At 32.5% G+C, this 20,616-nt stretch overlaps 2 protein-coding genes and 1 long non-coding RNA gene across 3 annotated transcripts; 2 read left to right on the top strand and 1 right to left on the bottom strand.

Moving 5' to 3' along the window:
* Positions 1-1,840: 1,840 nt before the first annotated feature.
* On the bottom strand, positions 1,841-6,332 carry LOC143075111 (vitamin K epoxide reductase complex subunit 1-like protein 1). The gene is made up of 3 exons (XM_076250411.1): positions 6,105-6,332; positions 3,513-3,622; positions 1,841-2,324 (listed from the first exon to the last, which is right to left on the bottom strand). The coding sequence occupies exons 1-3, from the start codon at positions 6,296-6,298 to the stop codon at positions 2,098-2,100; spliced, it is 531 nt and encodes a 176-aa protein (XP_076106526.1). The 5' UTR covers positions 6,299-6,332; the 3' UTR covers positions 1,841-2,097.
* Positions 6,333-6,489: 157 nt separating this feature from the next.
* LOC143075110 (glutathione S-transferase theta-1-like) lies at positions 6,490-10,458 on the top strand. The gene is made up of 4 exons (XM_076250410.1): positions 6,490-6,703; positions 7,936-8,023; positions 8,807-8,960; positions 10,009-10,458. Exons 1-4 carry the CDS (start codon positions 6,592-6,594, stop codon positions 10,351-10,353), a joined length of 699 nt encoding a protein of 232 aa, XP_076106525.1. The 5' UTR covers positions 6,490-6,591; the 3' UTR covers positions 10,354-10,458.
* Positions 10,459-15,701: 5,243 nt separating this feature from the next.
* Positions 15,702-18,845, top strand: LOC143074314 (uncharacterized). The gene is made up of 3 exons (XR_012977793.1): positions 15,702-15,823; positions 16,967-17,028; positions 18,673-18,845. It is a non-coding gene; the product is annotated as an uncharacterized LOC143074314 (long non-coding RNA).
* The last annotated feature ends 1,771 nt before the right edge of the window (positions 18,846-20,616 follow it).

The raw sequence follows: 20,616 nt of genomic DNA, 5'->3' as shown, positions 1-20,616 counted from the left end.
GATGCAAACAAACTTTGATAAATTTTAAATTTTGGCTGTTGGTAAAACACTGAAAGTAAAAATCCTTGTACTTGTATTCATTTTAAACAATGAAATTTCGTTTGAAATCTGACTTTTTTCGCTTTTTTTTTTATTTTTTATTGAAAAAGGTGTTTAGCCTAGTTTTTGTATAATGATGTTTTTGCATTTATTTTACATATGTGTAAGATAGACATATTATTCTCTATATTCAACTTACCTTTCTACTTAATTTGTTAACAACCTTTGCAAATGTTTGTTAAAAATATATCTTAAATTCAACAACAAGAGAGAACACTCTTTCAGCATGAGGTTAATGTCCTCAGCTGTTTTCCCCATATTCCCTCGTGTCTATGTGCAATGTAGTAAAATCTCAATGACGAATGTAGAGGGACCAACAGAGTCAACATAAATAACATTCATGATCATTGGCAATCAAACCACATCCTCTTTTTTATAAGAAAATACAAAATATCAAAATATGCATTTATTACACAATATCGAATACATTTTTAGAAACAACTAATGCACACACAAACATTCTAAGGGCACAACCATCTAACTCCAAAGCGGGGATGGTCTATGGCTTTTCACAATCAGAATTTGTTTAGAGAAAAGTGCGAACTTTTTTTTCAACGCTTTCAATCAAATACTTGTTTTCTTCAAAATTTAACACTATTAGGTATTGGGGAAAATCAGGATTGAGAATATTTTTTTGTAATCTGCTTGCCCACAATATTATTTTTCGTCAAAAATAGGATCAGAATATTTTTAAGAACAAAACATAATCCCCTTTTGAAGTTAAATGGTCGTTCCCTAATTCACTGACTCACAATTGGCTTTCAATTGTTCCCTAATTCACTGACTCACAATTGGCTTTCAATTTGCTTACAATATAAAAATTATATATACTGTTAATAAACATACTAAAGAGTTGCTTTAGTTTTGACAAGAAATTGACATCAAATTTTGATTGTCACAGTTATGGTAATTACCTGAATGAACTAAATGCCATGATAAAAACTTAATATGCTATTTAATAAGGCCATCCATAACTCATTCATAGTTCTTCGGATTTAAAAAGTTTGCTCGCTCCAAAATTTTAGAAATTACAGAAATCAATTTACCGTGTCATTAACAGATAATTCGGGATTATCGGCCCATTTTATAGAGATCAACAATTTCATATATCGTATTCCTCAATATCAAGGAATACAAACAAAGGCTGGTCGACTCAGAGTAAGACAAGTGTTTACGGGTAGTGTGACATATCGGCGTTCTGTGTAAAAAGACCACCCTCCATCAATTAAATATCGCAATGACTGACTCATGACTTGTTACTTGCGTATTCTAAATATGAACGTACTGTATCCATTTTAGAACCTATTATAGTCTATTCTTCATAGATCTTCATAAACACGCCTGTTCGCGATCGGTTGTGTGGAATGTAAAAATAAGCTGCCACACCCAAATGAAATGAGCTGGGAAGAATATCGACTTTTTAGAATAAAACTATGGATTGAATGAAAATGATTGAATAAAATGAGTATATTTAATACAAATATTCTTAGTATACTATTAATATTTACTGAAAACGTTTCCCGTACAAAGAATAAAAACTGACATGCATTAAATCTACATTTTTGTTCATTTTATAAATCACATAGGACGGAACAAATTCATAAAATATTATTTTCTTATAAAAACCCGTATTTTAATGTAATCCAAAAGAAAATTACATAAAGTTTTTATAAACATTATGTTGGATCCTGTTAGGCCTACATGATTTTGATTAGATCATTTAGATGTGAAAAATATATATGGTACTATAATGAAAACAATGATGCTATATTATCTTAATACTATACTACATGTCAACATTATCCTTTGTTTTTTAGCCATTTGAGTCGTATATATGATATAATACTTTGGTTAGTTTACTAAGCTAAGCCTCCTATATTCGTTTCTACAAATAGTTGAAAATAACCTTACAGTTTTTGTGTGATAATCTCAAACTATAAGACACTTTGGCATTTGAAGCAACGAGACACCTTGAATCGAGTATTTTGTTCTTTTCTATCACTTTTGCTTTTTACTTTTGGCAATATTGACAATATTTACAATCTTATAATATCTTTGATAACAGCAGTATAAAATTACAGCATTGACTATATAAGTAGAAACACACACCACACACACATCATCTAGTATATATACTAGTATATACGCCAGGTAGGCGGAGCCAAAGTTCGCCACAATACTTGTTCCTAAAGCAAAGCTTGCTAGACTGCCGGATACCGTCATTGCTGGAATAAACAAAAATACAAGTATTTTATGGGCAACCTATCCTGTAAGCAAAACAGCTTCTTAAATCGTACATTTTAATTAGTATTGTGTTCAACTAATTCGTATCGTACGGTATGTACTAGTTTTGCACATGGTAAGTAATACATCTATTGTGAATTATACCATTTGTATGCAACAGATGCGATATTCCCGTGCCTGTGTTTCCTATCATGATTTCCTTGATAGAGGGTTGCTGCTCACAAGGAAGCTATATAACCAAAAGTTCCAAATGGTGAAGACGAAATCATCACTTCGTAAATTTTACGGACGTCATCACGAGTTGGTTGACCATGTTCCTTATTTCGTAACTAAAATCCCTTTTTACGAATGCGACTATCCGAATTAATCTATTTACCGGGTTTGTAATAATTAACATGAGCAATACGACGGGTGTCACATGTGGAGAAGGATCTGCTTAGGCAGCAACCATTTGATTTTCTGGGGGGGGGGGGGGGGCTATGGTTTTTTTTTCTGTACAAATTTTTTTCGCGACAAGTCGAAAACAATTTTTTTCTTTCAATTTTAGTATTACATATAGTGGCAGAATCAGAATCAAAAACAAATTATTTTTGTCTCCAAAATCTGGAAACAAACTTTTTTTTCCAAAAAAAAAACATAGCCCCCCCCCCCCCCCCCCCGAAAATCAAATGGTTGCTGCCTTACCCTTCCGGAGCACAAGAGATCACCCCAAGTTTTTGGTGGTGTTCGTGTTGCTTAGTCCTTTTTCTATGTTGTGTCTTGTGTACTTTTATGTGTCTGTTTGTCCTTTATCGTTTTCAGTCATGGCAATGTCGGTTTATTTTCGATCTATGAGTGTGACTGTCCCTCTGGTATCTTTCGCGCCTCTTTTATCAAAAGGACGAAGAGCGTTAAAGCAAAATAAACAATAAAGTAGAGCAAAATCAGGGCAAGGAATCAGAGCATCTACATGAGGGAAACATATTCCTTAATTTAAAATAATTTCCAAAATTGTGTAACAGCTAACTTTAACAACATAAAATCCGTATTTTTATGCCAGTACCGAAGTACTGGTTACTGGGCTTGCGATACCCTCGAGAACTATCTGTCCATCAAGTATGGTAAACAAAATATCATTGAAAACAAAATATCATTGCGCAAATCGAAAATATTATCAATTAAAGACATACCACATATAATTTGAAGGATGTAGAACATCATACCAAAAATACTATTTGGCTGATTTAGTACACTTGTTTTTCCGACGATGTACTCCAATAATCCAAAACCTTTTCCGTACCTGAAGATAATAAACAAACATTCAATTCTCAACATTTTACCGCATATCTTGATAATTAAAATAATGGTGTAAACACTATTTTTAATTCGTTCATATCTTTATATTTTATAGTTGAATAAAATCAACTGACCATGTTCTCGTACTGCATGGATGCACATTTAAAATGCGTTCGAAGTTTATACACAGTCGTCCATCGTCATCATCATTTTAAAACAACCAAGATACATAAAATTTCGTGAATGTGTGACAAAGTTTCATCTGTAAAAAAAACTTAAACCACAGACTTAGCCTAAATTTGACGATACGGTGACATCGACTAAGTCGACAGGGTGTTGGATGTCTCGACTTCGTGGCTTGTCGCAGGAGACAGAAAAAGGAAAAAGTCACCACTCCTGTCACGTGTACTGATTTCAAGCCATTGGCTAACGTGTCATCTTTACATTGGCTGCCTCTTGACATTATATGAATAATTGTATCTACTCTAGCCAAGTAGAATATTATAATTTATCCGTATAGATATGCATTTACTTGTCATTTCCAGCTGTATATTCAGCATTAATGTACAGAGACGAGAATAAACCAGGGGCGGATCCAGCCATTTTAAAAAAGGGGGGTTCCTAACCCAGGACAAAAAAGGGGGGGGGGTTCCAATTACATGTCCCCATTCAAATGCATTGATCGTCCAAAAAAAAGGGGGATTCCAACCCCCGGAACCCCCCCCCCCCCCCTCTGGATCCGCGCCTGTAAACGCAAGGCGAATTCAAAATACCGGTTACGTTTTATCTAATTTCAAATTTATTTCTGGATATTTTTAAGAAATAAAACTATGAGACATGAACTCAGAAACAAAATATCGAATGTAGTAGTCATATTAAACAAGTATCATGATTGCATCACAAATCAGTTTTTAAATGACTCCTGATTAAACGAAAAGTCAAAGCAGTGTCTGCATAAGGTTTTGTGCCAATGATTTCGGAAATTATAATATAAACCTAGGTAATTGACACTTAGTTCTAGATCAGCAGAAAGAAGGAAATCGGTGGTCTCGTAGTCGTCAGTTCGAACACTGGCCGAGTCAAACCAAATACACATACAGTTTGTTTTGCTGCTACTCCAAAATTAAGGATTAAGAGCAAAGACTGGTCGTCTCTGAGTCAGAATAATGTGTCCGGGTAGGGTGACGTGTCTTCTTGTGGACTGTTACTTTGTTAACTAGCACGTTAAAAATCCAACACAGCATGTCAGTCTAATAGTAAGCAGTGTATATATATTCATATCGCACTAGCATAGTATCATCCTCAATCTGAATTCAGTTTGCCAGTAGACGTCAAATAGCCAACCACCCATCTATCCATCCACAGAAGAATCCTTCTTAGAGTACAACTGTCTGTTTACAAAAATATAACAGACACGTCTGGTTAGGCCAAACAAAATAATACATGTGTTTCTGCTAAACCTACCCTAGTTTTAGTGCCTAACCTTACACTTTTTATGCCATTTTGGAACAAGCACTGATAAAGACAGACTGATTCCCTTGTAGTAACCAGCTAAAAAATGTTTGTTAAATAAAATGACATTGCCTACCTACCTACCCTATATATTTTTTCTGCACATTAGCGGAAACAGATATTTAAGTGACATTCATAATCAAAAATATTTATTTTTTTATAGTAACAAAATCCATAAAAATATGATGTTCAAGCTAGTGAACATGTGGATACTTCCTTTTTAAACACCTAACTTCGTCCTCAAGCTTTTCCTGATGTTCAATTTAATGCTTCCTATCGTAAAATCAATCCTGTACATATTTGAATTTTGTGATGAAAAATAATAACCATGTATATTTCCATACTCTTACAGTTGTATAGATACATGTGCTTATAACTATTGTTAGACATTTTTTTTCAAAATTATTTTAATAAAGTTACTAATTGTCAGAGAAGACAAACAATAAAGTTTGTTAGTCTAGAAAAAAAATGACAATAATGATAATTGTACATATTTGAAAAATAAAATAAAAGGTGATTTTTGCCATTGTGTCACGATATTTACCATAACAATGGAACTTTAAAAGTAATGAACCAGCTCTTATTTGTACATTTCAATAGTACACGTATGAAACCCTCACAACTTTGTTAAAGGAAACGACAAATGATCATATAACAAATTCGATAATTCTTTTATCATTTCACTGAAGTGTATTTGACCATTGTTTCCCTGCAATAAATAACCTTTGAAAATGATATACTCATGTTAACCGTTCATTGGTAAATTTATGGTATTCTGAATTTATAGTTATTCCCCTTCATTATAGCCAAGAATTTAAAAAGACGTTCTTTTACCGGGAAACGACTTTAAAATTATGCCAAACAAGGAAATACATAGTTTGAAACTAGTATTGAAAAATAGAAAGAAAAATATATTATATACTTTGTAATCTATTCAATATTTGTAAAACTTATAAACGCTGACGTGTACTTACTTTGATGTGAACACTTTAGAACAGCTCATTTTAGGATTTATGTCACACCATGCTTTAAAACTGGAGTCTCCCTCTGCGTGGATTTCAACATAAAGTGCGTACACGGACAATAGCATTCCAACTGTGCAGAATATAAGCAAGACATTGCCAAATAAACGTGCAGATTTACGCAGCTGAATTGCTTCGTTTGCCATTGTTTATATTGACGCTTATGTCAATAAAAACATTATTTTTATATTCAAACAAAATTTACATATTATAGCTATATTTATAAATATGAATTAAATTATTTTAATCTGAACTTTTAAAAAACCTAAAGATAGCTTTTTAGGTTGAATAATGCTTTTTATCTGGCTTATTTGCAATGATTAAAATCGATCTACACAAAGGTCATTAAATATCACGTGTAACGTCCTACATTTTGACTTTTTTGTCGACCACACAAATAGTCTAAACATTTCCTTCGTTGCCAGAGGCTGTGTTAAGCATGGTTTTAAGATATTTCTACGATTTGATGTCTCAGCCATCGAGAGCAGTGTACATTTTTCTGAAAATTAACAAAATTCCATTCGAACCTAAAGCAGTTGCTCTAAGAAAAGGTATGTATGGCATATTTGATCATATTTGTGTTAAGTTTTATGTTGGTACCGTATTTATTCTATAATTTATGTCGAACGGGTAACTTTATCAAGGACTCCCACGCCTTTTGCTGGACGGCTCAGTCACGCAAGATCAGTTGGTACCGCCATGGGTATTACATATATGGTACCGTATACATATATTCAATAATTTATGTCGAACGGGTATGATCAATGACTCCTCATTTAATTTGCTTTGAATTATCACACGTCTTTTGCTGGACGGCTCAGTCACGCGAGATCAGTAGAAAGGCACGGAAAACTCATATTATTAAAAAGAAATATAGTGCAGGGATAACTATGATGAACTTTGACGTGATTGTCATTGACATTAGATAGAATTGTGTCTTTTTTAAAACTGATGCATGCATTTTACTAAATTTTAAATATTTTTTTGCATTTTTCTATGATATTGCCAACAGAGACGTGTTGTTTTAAATGTCTTGAGGTATAGAGCTGCTGCCAGTTGTACTTCATGTCTTGGTAGTAGTATAATTATAGTCACAAATTGTATACCAGCGTTTTAAATGAAAGACTGATATATGTGTGAATAAATAAATTTGGTGTAGTTACTGTCTTCTGATTGGTTAATAGGATTAGCTTTATTTTCAATGTTATCAATTTATATGGCGACACGCCCACTCTAACGTTGTGTATTCATACACAAACATCTGTGTACGTTGTTATTCGTATTAATATACATCTTTGAGCCTTATTTTTGATAGAAATTTATTTATAATGAATGGCAATAATTTATTTTGAATTTATTGAACCATAAAATTAATTTTTGACTCTTCACATTGAATAATCCGATTTAATGTGAAGAGTCAAAAATTAATTTTATGGTCCAATAAATTCAAAATAAATAACAGCCATTCATTAAATATTGTTAAAACTTGAAATTAGGTATACAGTTGTAAGTGGTTTAGATGATGAAATAGACAGATTTTTTCTTCTAAATAGTTTTTGGATTCATGCAATGCGCCTTTTTACTGCATGGGTAGCAACATAGAAAAAAGTATCAGCGGTTCATGATCATACCAAAGTCAAACATGATAACGTAGCATATTTTATATTGATGTTTCTTTTTGTACAAACTGATAAAGATTTTCAATGTATAGGTTTTAACAGGTAAGTACATGATGTACATTTTTATTTACTCTGGATAAATCCGCCATATTTTTTTTTTATAGGAGAGCATTATTCGGACGAATACAAGAAAGTTAATCCTTTCAGCTTAGTGCCTGTTCTCGATGATAATGGATTTATTTTAACAGAAAGGTAAACATTGTGATCAATAGACCAACTCAAGGGTCAAATGTTATCTAGAGGTTCTCATGGTTCTCATACGGTTTTCAAAAATCTTCTGGTTGGGTTTTTTTTTTTGTGTTTTTTTTTTTATGCCCCACCTACGATAGTAGAGGGGCATTATATTTTCTAGTCTGTGGGTCCGTTCGCTCATTCGTCCGTCTGTCCGTTCCCTCGTTCGTTTTTCCGTTTGTTCGTCCGTTCGTTCGTCTTTTAGTCCCTCCGTTTGTTCCGCTTCAGGTTAAAGTTTTTGGTCAAGGTAATTTATGATGAAGTTGAAAGCAGGCCAATCAACTTGAAACTTAGCACACATTTTCCTTATACTATGATCTTTCTAATTTTAATGCCAAATCAGTGATTTCCCCCATTTTCATGGGCCATTGAACATAGAAAATGATAGTGCGGATTGGGCATCCGTGTACTATGAACACCTTCTTTCGATCTCTCTATATATTTTCACGATATTTAGTAGATTTTTCTTTATGGAAATGGTTGACATACACTGATACAAACCACACAAAGTAAATATTTTACTAATTATAGTTTTATTTTACAGTATTTGTTACACTATAAATATCTATTTCAATCACTAATATCAGAAGCTATCAAGAAAACACGAAAGTATACAAGTTAAGATTCTTGAAACTTTTTAATATATTTGATATAGGGTTTCGGAGAAGTTGCTGATACAAAAATGAAACTGACAGTTATTCTACTTTATCATATTGTTGAATAATGAAAACTTGAATTTTTCAGTGTTGCCATTTTGAAATATTTGGTTGCAAAGTATAACTTACCAGAGCACTGGTATCCTAGAACGAACTTACAAGCCCAAGCAAGAGTAGACGAATATATGAACTGGCAACATTGGAATACCAGGCTGAAGTCAGCATATCTCTTCAGGAATCTGGTAATTTTCCTAATTGTTGGATACATATTTATCTAATTTGATGAATAGTAGTACTTTTTAATTGAGGTCACTATAAGGTTTCCAAGCAACAATCCACCTGTAGTATACCACACGTCAACCCCCGAATGATTACATGTTTTATTAAAGGTACTGCTTATATTGCAGTCGCCAGATTTATCTGCCCTACGATAACTGTATGAATTCTTAACATCGTTAGTAGTGGTCGATTACGGGAAGAATTCAGTTGAGACACTATGATCAGAGAATTTCCACAAATTTCCGTAACAAGACTACCAAGTGTAGCCACTGACGAAGTTTCATACTTGGAGAAAAAGTAGAACAGTAAACTCCAAGGCAAATCAGGAATTTTTTTTTCAAGCTACATGTAGTAGTATAATTATCTGTGTTATAGACAAAAAAAACAACGTAAAACATTCCTGAAACACCAAAAAATGCTGACAATTACCGATAGCAAGCGCCAAACACCTAAATTGGTTTATACAGAAATCTTGCTCGCCTACACTCCCAATATCGACCTCTGTACTGCCGTGTAGATTTTATACAATCTACAGATATTAAAGGAAAACCTCAAAATTACAAAAATGCAATGAGTTCGCAAGAAGAGTATACCTATAAGTTATAGGGGGAGGGTTGATATCTCACAAAACATGTTTAACACCTCAGCATGTTTGCACCTGTTTCAAGTCAGGAGCCTCTTGCCTTTGTTGGTCTTATATTTTTTTTAATTTTAATTCCTTTATATGTTTTGGAGTTTGGTGTGACGTCCTATTTCATTTAACTAGTACACATTTTGTTAAGGGACTAGCTGAAGGCCTCCAATGTGAGATTTCTCGCTGAGTTGCTGACCCATTGGTGGTCTGCTCGTTGGTAGGGTTATTGTCCATTTGACACATTCCCCATTTCCACTCCCAATATGATATAAGACATAAGTGTCACTTCCAGTGGTGCTGATATGATCAAATCGCCGTTTCAGAATATTAGTAAACAATAGAACATATAAATGATGACTGGAAGTTTATCTTTCCAGTTGATTGAACCAAAAGCTTTGAGTAGACCAGTTGATTGGGATAAAGTAGAACAGTTTAGAACAGAAGTAAAGAAAACTGTAAAATTCTTAGAAAATGTTTGGCTGAAAGATCAACCTTTCCTTTGCGGACAAGAAATTTCTGTAGCTGATATCCTTGGAATCTGTGAATTAATACAGCTGTACGCTGTCAATGAAGAATATTTGTATGAAGAGAATTCTGTGGTCAAAGCATGGATGGATCGAGTTAAGGAGAGGCTACAGCCTCACTTTGACGAAGCTCACAAACTGACATACAGGACACGTGACATGTACCCAATGATTAAAGAGCAACTAGCTAAACTGTAACTTTTGTACTGCGCAGTGTACGGCATGGCCTTTCATTCAGACTTTTGTATAATAGTATATATGCTGCATAAAGATTTTATTTACTAAAAGACTCGTATTATTGAATTGTTCTTTACAGTCTTTATGAGCATGTATTTTGTAAGAATAGTATCTAAATATTTTGATAACTTAAGCTGTATTTTATGCAGAGAAATACTGTGACAGCCGCCTTCAATGATTACTTGTGAAAAACGGCGAACAACAAAGTCATAGAAAACTATCATCTTCTGTCTAATTCAATAATACTATAGAACTCAGATGCAATAAAATCTAAGGCAATAATTTGTAAATACTAGAACACACCCGTGATATCGCGGGTCCGTGACTGATATATAACTATGCGTATGCCTTATTTTAGTATTGGTATTGTCATCTGATAAAGTCATGCCGATTATAACATGTATAAGGTGCACAGTTTTCTCTGCTTTCAAAATCTTTCTGTTTGAACCCGTCGACCTGGAACCTATCAATTATTGGTAATATTAATAGTTTGGAAAACAAAAGGGCCTGGAATGGAATATTTTTTACTCAACAGTATACAGCAAAATTCTAAATACACTGTTTGATGGTGCGCCTGTCTGATGCGGAACGTACAGATAAGGTAATAGGTAACCGGTGAATATACTATTGGTATCGGTGTCGGACGCGATCCGGAACTTCATAATTATTGGCAATATTAATTACGTGGAAAACAAATGGGCCTAGAGTGGTGTAATTTTTAATCAACACCATTGTACTATATTAGTTATATATAGAGTTGAATTCTTTGATTCATCGTTTTTACGTGATGACGGCTGACAAATTGGACCTCGTAATTTTAGTATTATAGATATTGTGTTACTCATTTTCCATCGTTTTGTTTTCTGATAATAGACTATGTTTCATGCAGCTATATTTACAATTATTAATATTGTTTAAACATGAATAATTCAATAACCTTTTCAAACCTTAATTGAATGATATGAAACCTTTTCATGTTTAAGAAAGATGGAAAAAAAACAGAAGATTAAACAGGTTAGAGGTTCCTGACTTGAGACATGCGCAAACATGCGGCTAGGTTCAACATGTTTTGTGTGGTCCCAATCGTTGTTCCCATATGAATCTAACCAATGTTGAATAAACAAACATACAACACATGCGCACAGTAAACCTCAGTTTGAAAGTAAGAAAAGGTAATAAGAGAAACTAATAAAAACGACAATGGTCAACATAGATTAAAAAAAGAACTACTAACAGTTATTGTGCTATGGTTAATTTTTATATTTTTGTCTTTCATGTCTGCTTATAAACTTTGTCTATAAGTATTTTGGATTATCACTATTTTTAACATTTGTACCTATATTGTTTGTTTTGTTCACACATCAGTGTCAATATGATGGAATTTCATTCGACTGTCATAAAAGTGAGAGATTAATTAATAAGCTATTTAATTAATACACCATTTTCTACCTAAGTCAGGAATATGACAGTTAGTATCTATTCTTTTAATGTGTTTGAGCTTTTGATTTTGCCATTAAATGAAGGTATTTTTGTTATTTTACTTTTTGCTGATATACCAGCTTTAGACCCCATATGTGTCTTAAGTGTGTTTTTCAATCATTGAACATCTACACCGTTAACATTCTGTTTTTTCAATGACGACAGAAGATATGGTTATTCTGTTGTTGTCCCTTTGGTCATATATCTCCTAATTTGTTTAGTTATTTTTGATATCTCACAAATATTAGTATTGGTTTTTAATCTATGTTGGTCATTGTCGTTTTTATTAGTTTCTCTTATTACCTTTTGCATCTTTGGCTTTCAGACATTAGGTTTAAGTGTTCATGTGAAGGTTAATATCGAGTAGCGCACTCAATGTATTAAGGGTGACGAAAGCATTTCATTTATTCATTAAGTAACACATTTTATCGTTCCTCGTTCCTACCTTATATATTGAAAACTATGAAAAACTGTAAACTATAAAAGGGTCCAGGAAGAAAGTTTACTTTCGACATTAATATTATTAATGCCTTGTATCAATTTTATTTTGAAATATTCAGGTGGACGATTTATGAGTATTTTTTATGTGTTTTTTAAATAGACTTTGTTAAATAATATCATGAATAAGAGTGCATCTATTTTCCATTTAGTCGGCAATATTCCTCATGCTCATATGGTTTTTTTTTGTCGTTTCATTTTTGACGTAAATTAGTATTTATGCATCCCACTATCGGGTTTTGATATTGGACCTTCCTGGTGCAGGTGGTTTCTGGAGTGCAAATTCGAAGGAAAAAGGTGTCTATAGTGTTGTTGTCATGGTGTTTACTATTGTTTTTATATCTCACTTAATTTGTACTTTAACGTTAAAGTATATACTATATACGCTATTTACCATCAACTACAAAAACTTTTTTATCAGCGTTTTTGTCAATAAACTATTAACTACAAACACCTTTTATTGGCGTCTTTGTCAAAGTATTATCAACTTCAACACCTTTTTCTTTGACAGCTTTGATAGATTTATTTGTATTTTTGAAAGAATCGTTTAGTCAGTCGTCATATATCTTCACACAGTTTTAGCTGCTGTCTCGAATGCCTGTTTGTGCTCTACTACAATTCTGTCAATATGACGAAACTATATAAAAAAAACTTGATAAAAGTGGGAGGTTAAGCTAACTATCAAACCAGGTTCATTCCACTTTTTCTTCGGGAAATGCTTGTACTAAGTCGGGAATACGATAGTAGTTTTTCGTTCGACACTCATGTACCTTGTCAATCGTTTATTTTTCGTATTCTTTTTTTTAATAAAAGCACAATTTAAATGTGAATATAGATCCTATGTATATATACCAGGTCATAGCCAGTAGCTAGGCTTCTCTAAATAACACTTCTGCCGCTAACATTATTAACACCTGTTATTCATTACTGCTTTGTTAATAGAATAGTTTATATACAAATTCAAAGTTCATTGACAGAATAAAATATATCTGTTACATCATGCTAATAGAAAAGGGACGATACTTCCAAAAATACTTATTAAAAATATTGCAGTCAGAATCAAACTTACTATATTTTAAACAGATAAAGATTGATTAAATGGTATTTCACGCCATTGTTTACACCATTGTGCTATTTCGTTGTGATAAGTTTTTGATTGTTGGAGGAAGCAAGCGTGCACAAAGAAAACCACAGACCTTTCGTAGGGAAACTTACAAGCCTTGTCAATTAAGATTGGAGTCGAGTGCAGAGTTCAAACTCACATCCTCAGTGTTTACTGGCTTAAAATACAGAAATTAGACTACTTTGACCACTCGGCCACCGCGGCCCCAATATATAAAGACCTCATGTACTGCCATCACAATTATATTTATCAGCACTGTAATAAAAATGAACCTGCAGGCAGGTATATGGTACTTAAAGCCATATCAATATCATAAACACAAAAACATACCTGAACTATTTCTTAATACTATGTTGACCCAATGAATGCATACAATTATGTTGTCCCGATTACAATAATACTGAGATATTTGAAAATCTCATTTTCTGTATCCCATACCGAGAAAGCTTACGTTATTAAAATATGTAGTAATAGCTTGGTGCTTTACTTTATAAATCTAAATAAAGAAGTTTCTTAAAACAGAAATCGACAAAAACTTAAGCCAAGGACACTACAAACTTGCATAAAACAAAAGTTATATGAGATGGTTTGGAAGGGTTAAATATCATAATTTGCATGCAAAATACGCTTGCAAACACATATTATATTTATCAAAGCCAAAATATAAAATACTTGGTTAGGCATAGATCTTCGTCGTACGGCCTTCAACAAAGATGAAAACCTAAACAATTCGCTATAAAAAGCATCTATATAGACTCTTATATGAGTTTCAATTGAATTACCCTCTAGCTGGTATCATTCGCTTCTCTTTTGTGTTATTGTAGCAAATTGACCTGACGATATCGGGATATGGGTATTTAGTCGGATCTTAACACGTACTTGTGATTTGTTTAAAACCGGTTTTAACGAAGAAATGTCGAAATGTTCAGAAATTAATTAAATCTGTTTTTGGGTAAGATGGTGCAAGCATACGATTTTTATTGCGTCTTACACTTTGAGAAGCGAATAATCTTTAGCTACTTTATTTAAATATTGTGTAAAAACGTTAATTATGAGCTATGAAAGTCAAGTGGCTCAAGCATTTTACTGAGGAAGTTTTAAAAAAATGCAAAGAAATATTTTAACAGTGGGTTAGATTTCATTAGTCTTTACTATCTATAGATTAATAACTTTTGGTTATATTTATAATTTAGAATCATCATTGAAAGTGGAGCGCGATTGCACAGTTAATTAATATATTGATGTGCCATTTGTATGCAAGAGTGACATTCCGTTGTATTATGTGCCAATTCGAAAAAGTTATGCGAGTATTGTCTCCCTTTAACAGGTTCATTATTTTATAATTAAGGTGGTACCTAACACTACAGGGAGATAACTCTGTAAAATCCGCTAAACGTTTTAATTACGTTGTGTTGTTAAGGGAATATTAAGCTTTTCAACGATCAAAATAAGTGTTTGTCAAACTGCTATATAACCAGTGTAATTTTTCTGATAAAACGGTTGGTTCAAATTTTTTGAAATTTTTACATTGTTGTCAAAGGGTCAAAGTAAATACCTTGTCAAAATTTTATGAAAATTAAACGAGCCAAATTAATTTTAGTTAAAGTGTTGGGTACCACATTAAGTTTAAGTTTCTGATATTAATTTGAATAGTTACAAAATGTATCAATTCAATATATTTCAGTTTTTGTTATTGGTGTATCAAAAACATTGATGTACGAATATAATTTCATAAATTTGAAACGTTTAAAATGATTACATACCAATATAAAGAACCGTTCATCATTTTTGAAAAAGACTATGATTGCATGACATTCGTATTATTTATCTTCCCTTCATGATAGATTGAGTGGGAAACGAACCAGAGTTATCTAAAGGTAATCACAGAGAGGGACTAGCAAGCAATTTTTAATTGTAACTTATTTAACGTTAAAACAACTTTCCACTATAAACAAATGTTACTTTATACAAATATAAGGACCTTGTTAACTAAATCTACAAATTTTATTAGATATTATAAATTTTTATTACAATAGATTAATATGCTAGTTATTGGCATTAGTGCTTGAAAGCGGAAAATGTATACGTTGTAAAATGTGTCAACATATAATTATGCATCATTTCAAAGTATTTTTTATGATAAAATCAAATTTATTCAACGTTTATTACAGTAATTTCAAAAAAATCTCCCTATAGGAAATTAAATAGCGGATATTAAAAAAGACAATTAATATTCTTTAGCAGCTGCCATAACTGGAAAGATATATAAGGGTGCTCAAATACGATGAAGTTCATCCATTGCATTTAGAAGAACACATTTGTAGTAAACAAGTAAGTAGAGTATTATTGTTATAGAGGGAGGGATCTTTGCCTAAAAATATGTTATTTTCCATTCCATTTAACGATAAACATCTCTCATTCAGAGCAACATGTTTTTTTTTTTTTTTTTAAATGATCAAACATGTTATTTTGGGGCTGTGGACATTTTGTTACAATAACTTTCTCCTCTTCCGTAAAAACTCACCAAAACATCATATAAAAGAGTCGCAGAGTTGTTTGTGTCTGTCGTTGGTGAAATGTGTTGGTTGTTGTTCTGCGGTTTGCATGTTGTGTCGACTATTATATCATTTGTTTGTGCGTTTCTCTGTGATGAATGTTCTTATGTGTGTTTATTCTGTATTTCTGTCGCGTAGTGTTTTCATTTTAGCAATTATTTTTAACATTATCAGTAACCGTTAGGTTTGGCTAACCATTTTACCAGGTACAAACCGACCATTTTTTTTTCTGAAAATGTCCTGTACCAAGTCAGGAATATAGCCGTTATCAAATGGTTCGTTTCTATGTATTTTAGCGTTTGTTTTTGTTGTACTACAGTGTTTCTGTTCTTCCTTTGTTTTCGTTTTAGCGTTTGATTTTGTTGTACTACAGTGTTTCTGTTCTTCCTTTGTTTTCGTTTTAGCGTTTGATTTTGTTGTACTACAGTGTTTCTGTTCTTCCTTTGTTTTCGTTTGATTTGATGTGTTTCCCTCGATTGTAGTTTGTAACACAACTTTTTTTCTCTAGGTCGATTTGAGACTTTTGAACACAGTATACTACTGTTGCCTTTATTCATGTTAATGACAGAACAGCACTAGAAGTTTTATTAAAATACGTCATGTGACGGTCGTCCTCATGAGACGAGAATCTATTTGTCCAGCTCTAATTCGCTTCGATATTAGGAAGTTAGGAATACAGAGAAAATCAAATGTCGTTCAACAAAATTTGAAACCCTAATTGACGATAATATTTATAGACAAACACTGAACCCGCACCATATTTTATTCGTCATGAGGTGGGGTTGAAATATTGTTCCGGCACCAACTTTTTATATGTCCAAAAATTGAAAACCCAAAACCCTAAAACAACTTAGACAGCAAATTGAAAACTTATGTTTTTATTTTACTGTTTACTCAGCAGTTTCTCTTGTTTTTTCAGACTTTTAAGAATCAAAATGAAGTACGCAGTGATTGCATTAATCGTAGTTCTTGGTGTTTTGAGTAAGTATGATTATTTACTGAAGCTACCACAAAATATTAACACATTTATATCCCACTCCGCCTTCGTAAATATATAAAGACAAAACACATCTTTGTTCCTCGATCAAATTGTTACGTAGATTTTAACTTCTTGTAAATTGTATTCGATTCATTTATGCGTACTACCACCATTGAAAAAAAATGTGCAGAATTTATTTTTGTTTCAAATAAAGAAATACTTGGCATGACTAAAGTTTTATCCTGTCCAGTACTATAGTACATATTGCACATGTTTCATTGCATTTAAGAAGTTAACAAATCAAATATTCAACCATTTTTTCCTATGTGCAAGCTTTAGTAACCATGCATGTAACCTGAAGTTTCCAAAATATTCTATTTAAACACCAAATCAAAAAATAATGGTGCCAAGATATATATATATATATGAAAAATATTTTTACTGCAATGAAATGCAGGATAAATTTCCAACAACTGTTAAATTCAAGGGCCAAATTTTTTCGACGCCTTTTATGTTACACCTTTATATGTTGAAAAACTTTATGACAAAAGAGATGATTTCAGCTTACCAATTGTGAACTTTTCATTTCTAAGTAGCAACATTCCGACAGAATATGCATACGGGATAAATATCTCCCAATTGATACGATATTCCCGTGCTTGCATTTCCTATCTTGATTTTCTTGATAGAGGGTTGCTGCCCACAAGGAAGCTATTAAACCAAGAGTTCCAAATGGTGAAGTTGAAATCACCCTTTCGTAAATGTTACGGAAGCCATCACGAGTTGGTTGACCGTTATGGAATAATCGTTTCACAAATGATATCGGATATGTTCCTTACGTCGTAACTACATTCCCCTTCCCTTTCATGAATGTGACCTACCTAATTAGACTACTAGTATTTACCGGATTTGTTAAAACATAAGCAATACGACGGGTGCAACGAGCAGGATCTGCTTACCGTTCCGGAGCACCTGATATCACTCCAAGTTTTTGGCAGGGTTCGTGTTGCTTATTCTTTAGTTTTCTATGTTGTGCCATGTATTCAATTTGTGTATGTTTCATTTTTGGCCAGGCGTTGTCAGTTTATTTTCGATTTATGAGTTTGACTGTCCCTCTGGTACCTTTCGTCTCTCTTTTATATCGGGAATACTATATGTACAATTTTCCTTGATGGGTTTATTTTCGCGAATTTCGCGACATTCTTTTATTTAAGAAGCAATTAATGCATAGATTTGTTGACCAATTCAACATTATATTCGTAGTAATATTGCCATTTTGTATCGAGAATTATCCGGGAATTAGCTGTAAAAATATGACGGTGCAGTCCATATAGAAATGATAACAAATCCATGGCTTGCATGAATTTTTCGATTAGATTAAGACGAATAATAAAGTGTAACAACTATTCTATTGTACCCCTCATTACATAAAACCAACCTTTCGTCTTTCAACATTGAGTAAATTCATAACGAAAAGTCAGATTATTGGCCTGGACATGAAAACCTTCGTTTTATATAACGCTATAGTTGCTTTTAAAATAAACTCACCTATAATAGTAGGTGTGCCTTTAAAAAAATCTAAATGCAAGTAACTAACATAGTCACATAACATTGTTGGTACTTTAGATTTGTAATGTTTTTAACAGTTATCTCCGAAAGGACTACTGCAGATGATGTGTCGGCGTTTAAAACCGAAAATTATTGCAATAAAAATGTTGCAAACTGTCCAAGTAACAAAGCTGATAAAAACTGCAATAAATGTTGTCGTCAAGCAGGATGTCAACGTGGTGACTGTGGACAGAAAAAGTGCAAATGCACAAAATGTAAGTCTATCATTTTATGTAACTTATGTTACCATTCTAAGAATGAAAAGTATTCCAAAGTGTATTGTATTTGTAATGAATATGACTGATATAAAATTATATTGTGAGGGTTATACCCTTTTTATGGGAAAAAGGACAGAAAAATAAACTGATTATGCTTCTCGTACAGAATATGTTATTGATATTGAAAAAGAGACACACATTGAAACCAAATTGTATTACTTTTATTACTTTTAAATTCATTTGTTTTCTAACTAAAAACAATGCTGACAATATTCCGTTGCCATGATTAATTTTTACATATTATATATTCATCAATGTATAGTGACTAGTTATTCTATTTTCCTGAAGCATGTATTAAGCCTCAATTGTTCAGTAAACAATATTAAATCTTTCTTTTTTTATCATTGTAACTTGTTAGAAAATTGAAGAAAAAGGAAATGCTTTAAAAAAAAATTAGCTTGCATTGTTGTATGAATGTGATATTAAAAGTGAGTATAGCTTTGAAGTTATTCCTTTTTTATTTCCAGGTTGATCCGTTTAAAGCAGTATCAGCCTGAACTTTGGATGCAGATTTGATTTCAAATAAAAACATTCATTGTTATCATTGTTTCTGCTAGAAGTCCTTAGCATGGAGTTTTAATTCCCCGAGGGTATCACAAGCCCAGTAGTCAGCACTTTTGTGTTGACTTGATTTATCATTGATATGTTCATAATTATAAATTAACTGTTAACAAAACTTAGAATTTTCGAAATACTAAGACTTTTCTACCTCAGGAATAGAGAACATTAGCTGTATTTGGCAAAACTTTTAGGAATTTTTGGTCCTCAATGCTCGTCAACATCGTACTGTATTTGGAAAATGAGATGCAAGGTAAACGTCAATGTGACAGTAACCTAACGACACTTCAAGACAAAAGATAAAAAATGTACAAAATTTTCATCCATTAAGAGAAATATAGAAATTGACTCACAGTTTCAGCTTTATTGACCTATTTGTAGATCTAGTGTTGTTGAACATTTTTTGCTTTTTACAGTTTCTCTTTCTTATGTGCTCTAAGCCTAACACTTTTAAAAGAGCACAAATCGTCATTTGACGGCGCAAAATTCTATTGTGAGACAACTGACAATTTCTTCACTGGCGACCTATTTGTGGAGCTTTTTAAGTACATCATTTTCGCTGTTTACAAAATTTCATTATATACTTTTGTGTTTAAATTATATGTCAGAAATGGGTAAAGATCATCATCAAAATGCCAATAACTGCTATACTGACGACTTCAGGCATGTTTGGTATTTGTAGATCTTGTTTTACTGATCATTCTTGTTTCTTTGTTTTTTAGTGTTTCTTTCTGGATTTTGATGCAATTCGTTTCTCTCTATTTCTTTTAATTTTTTATGATAATAATTAGTAAAAATCGTAATTTTATGGGCAATTTATCCTATAAAGAGTCTTCTCAAAGTGTTTTTTTGGGGGGCGAAAAGGGGGTGTGTGGAAATTGGACAGTATTTTCAACATTCTTTTCTGTCCCTGTAATATATTTTCCTTATTTTTAGCAGTTTCCAAAAACTGCAGACAAAACATTAACACTTATTTCCTTTCATTATTGTTGGATATGTTGTCTATTTTGATTGACAAGTAGAGCCATCGGACATATATTCTAAACCACATACCTCCAATTATGGTTGTGGCTAAGACTTTTTTAATCAACATATCTATTACCCTGATTACAGAGGCGAATATGTTTGTATAAGACGATATTGCCA

The sequence above is a fragment of the Mytilus galloprovincialis genome, chromosome 5 (genome assembly GCF_965363235.1).
Source record: "Mytilus galloprovincialis chromosome 5, xbMytGall1.hap1.1, whole genome shotgun sequence".
Classification (NCBI taxonomy): Eukaryota; Metazoa; Mollusca; class Bivalvia; order Mytilida; family Mytilidae; genus Mytilus; species Mytilus galloprovincialis.
The sequence above is the reverse complement of the archived record's forward strand: the minus strand, read 5'-3'. Positions and strand labels throughout refer to the sequence as shown.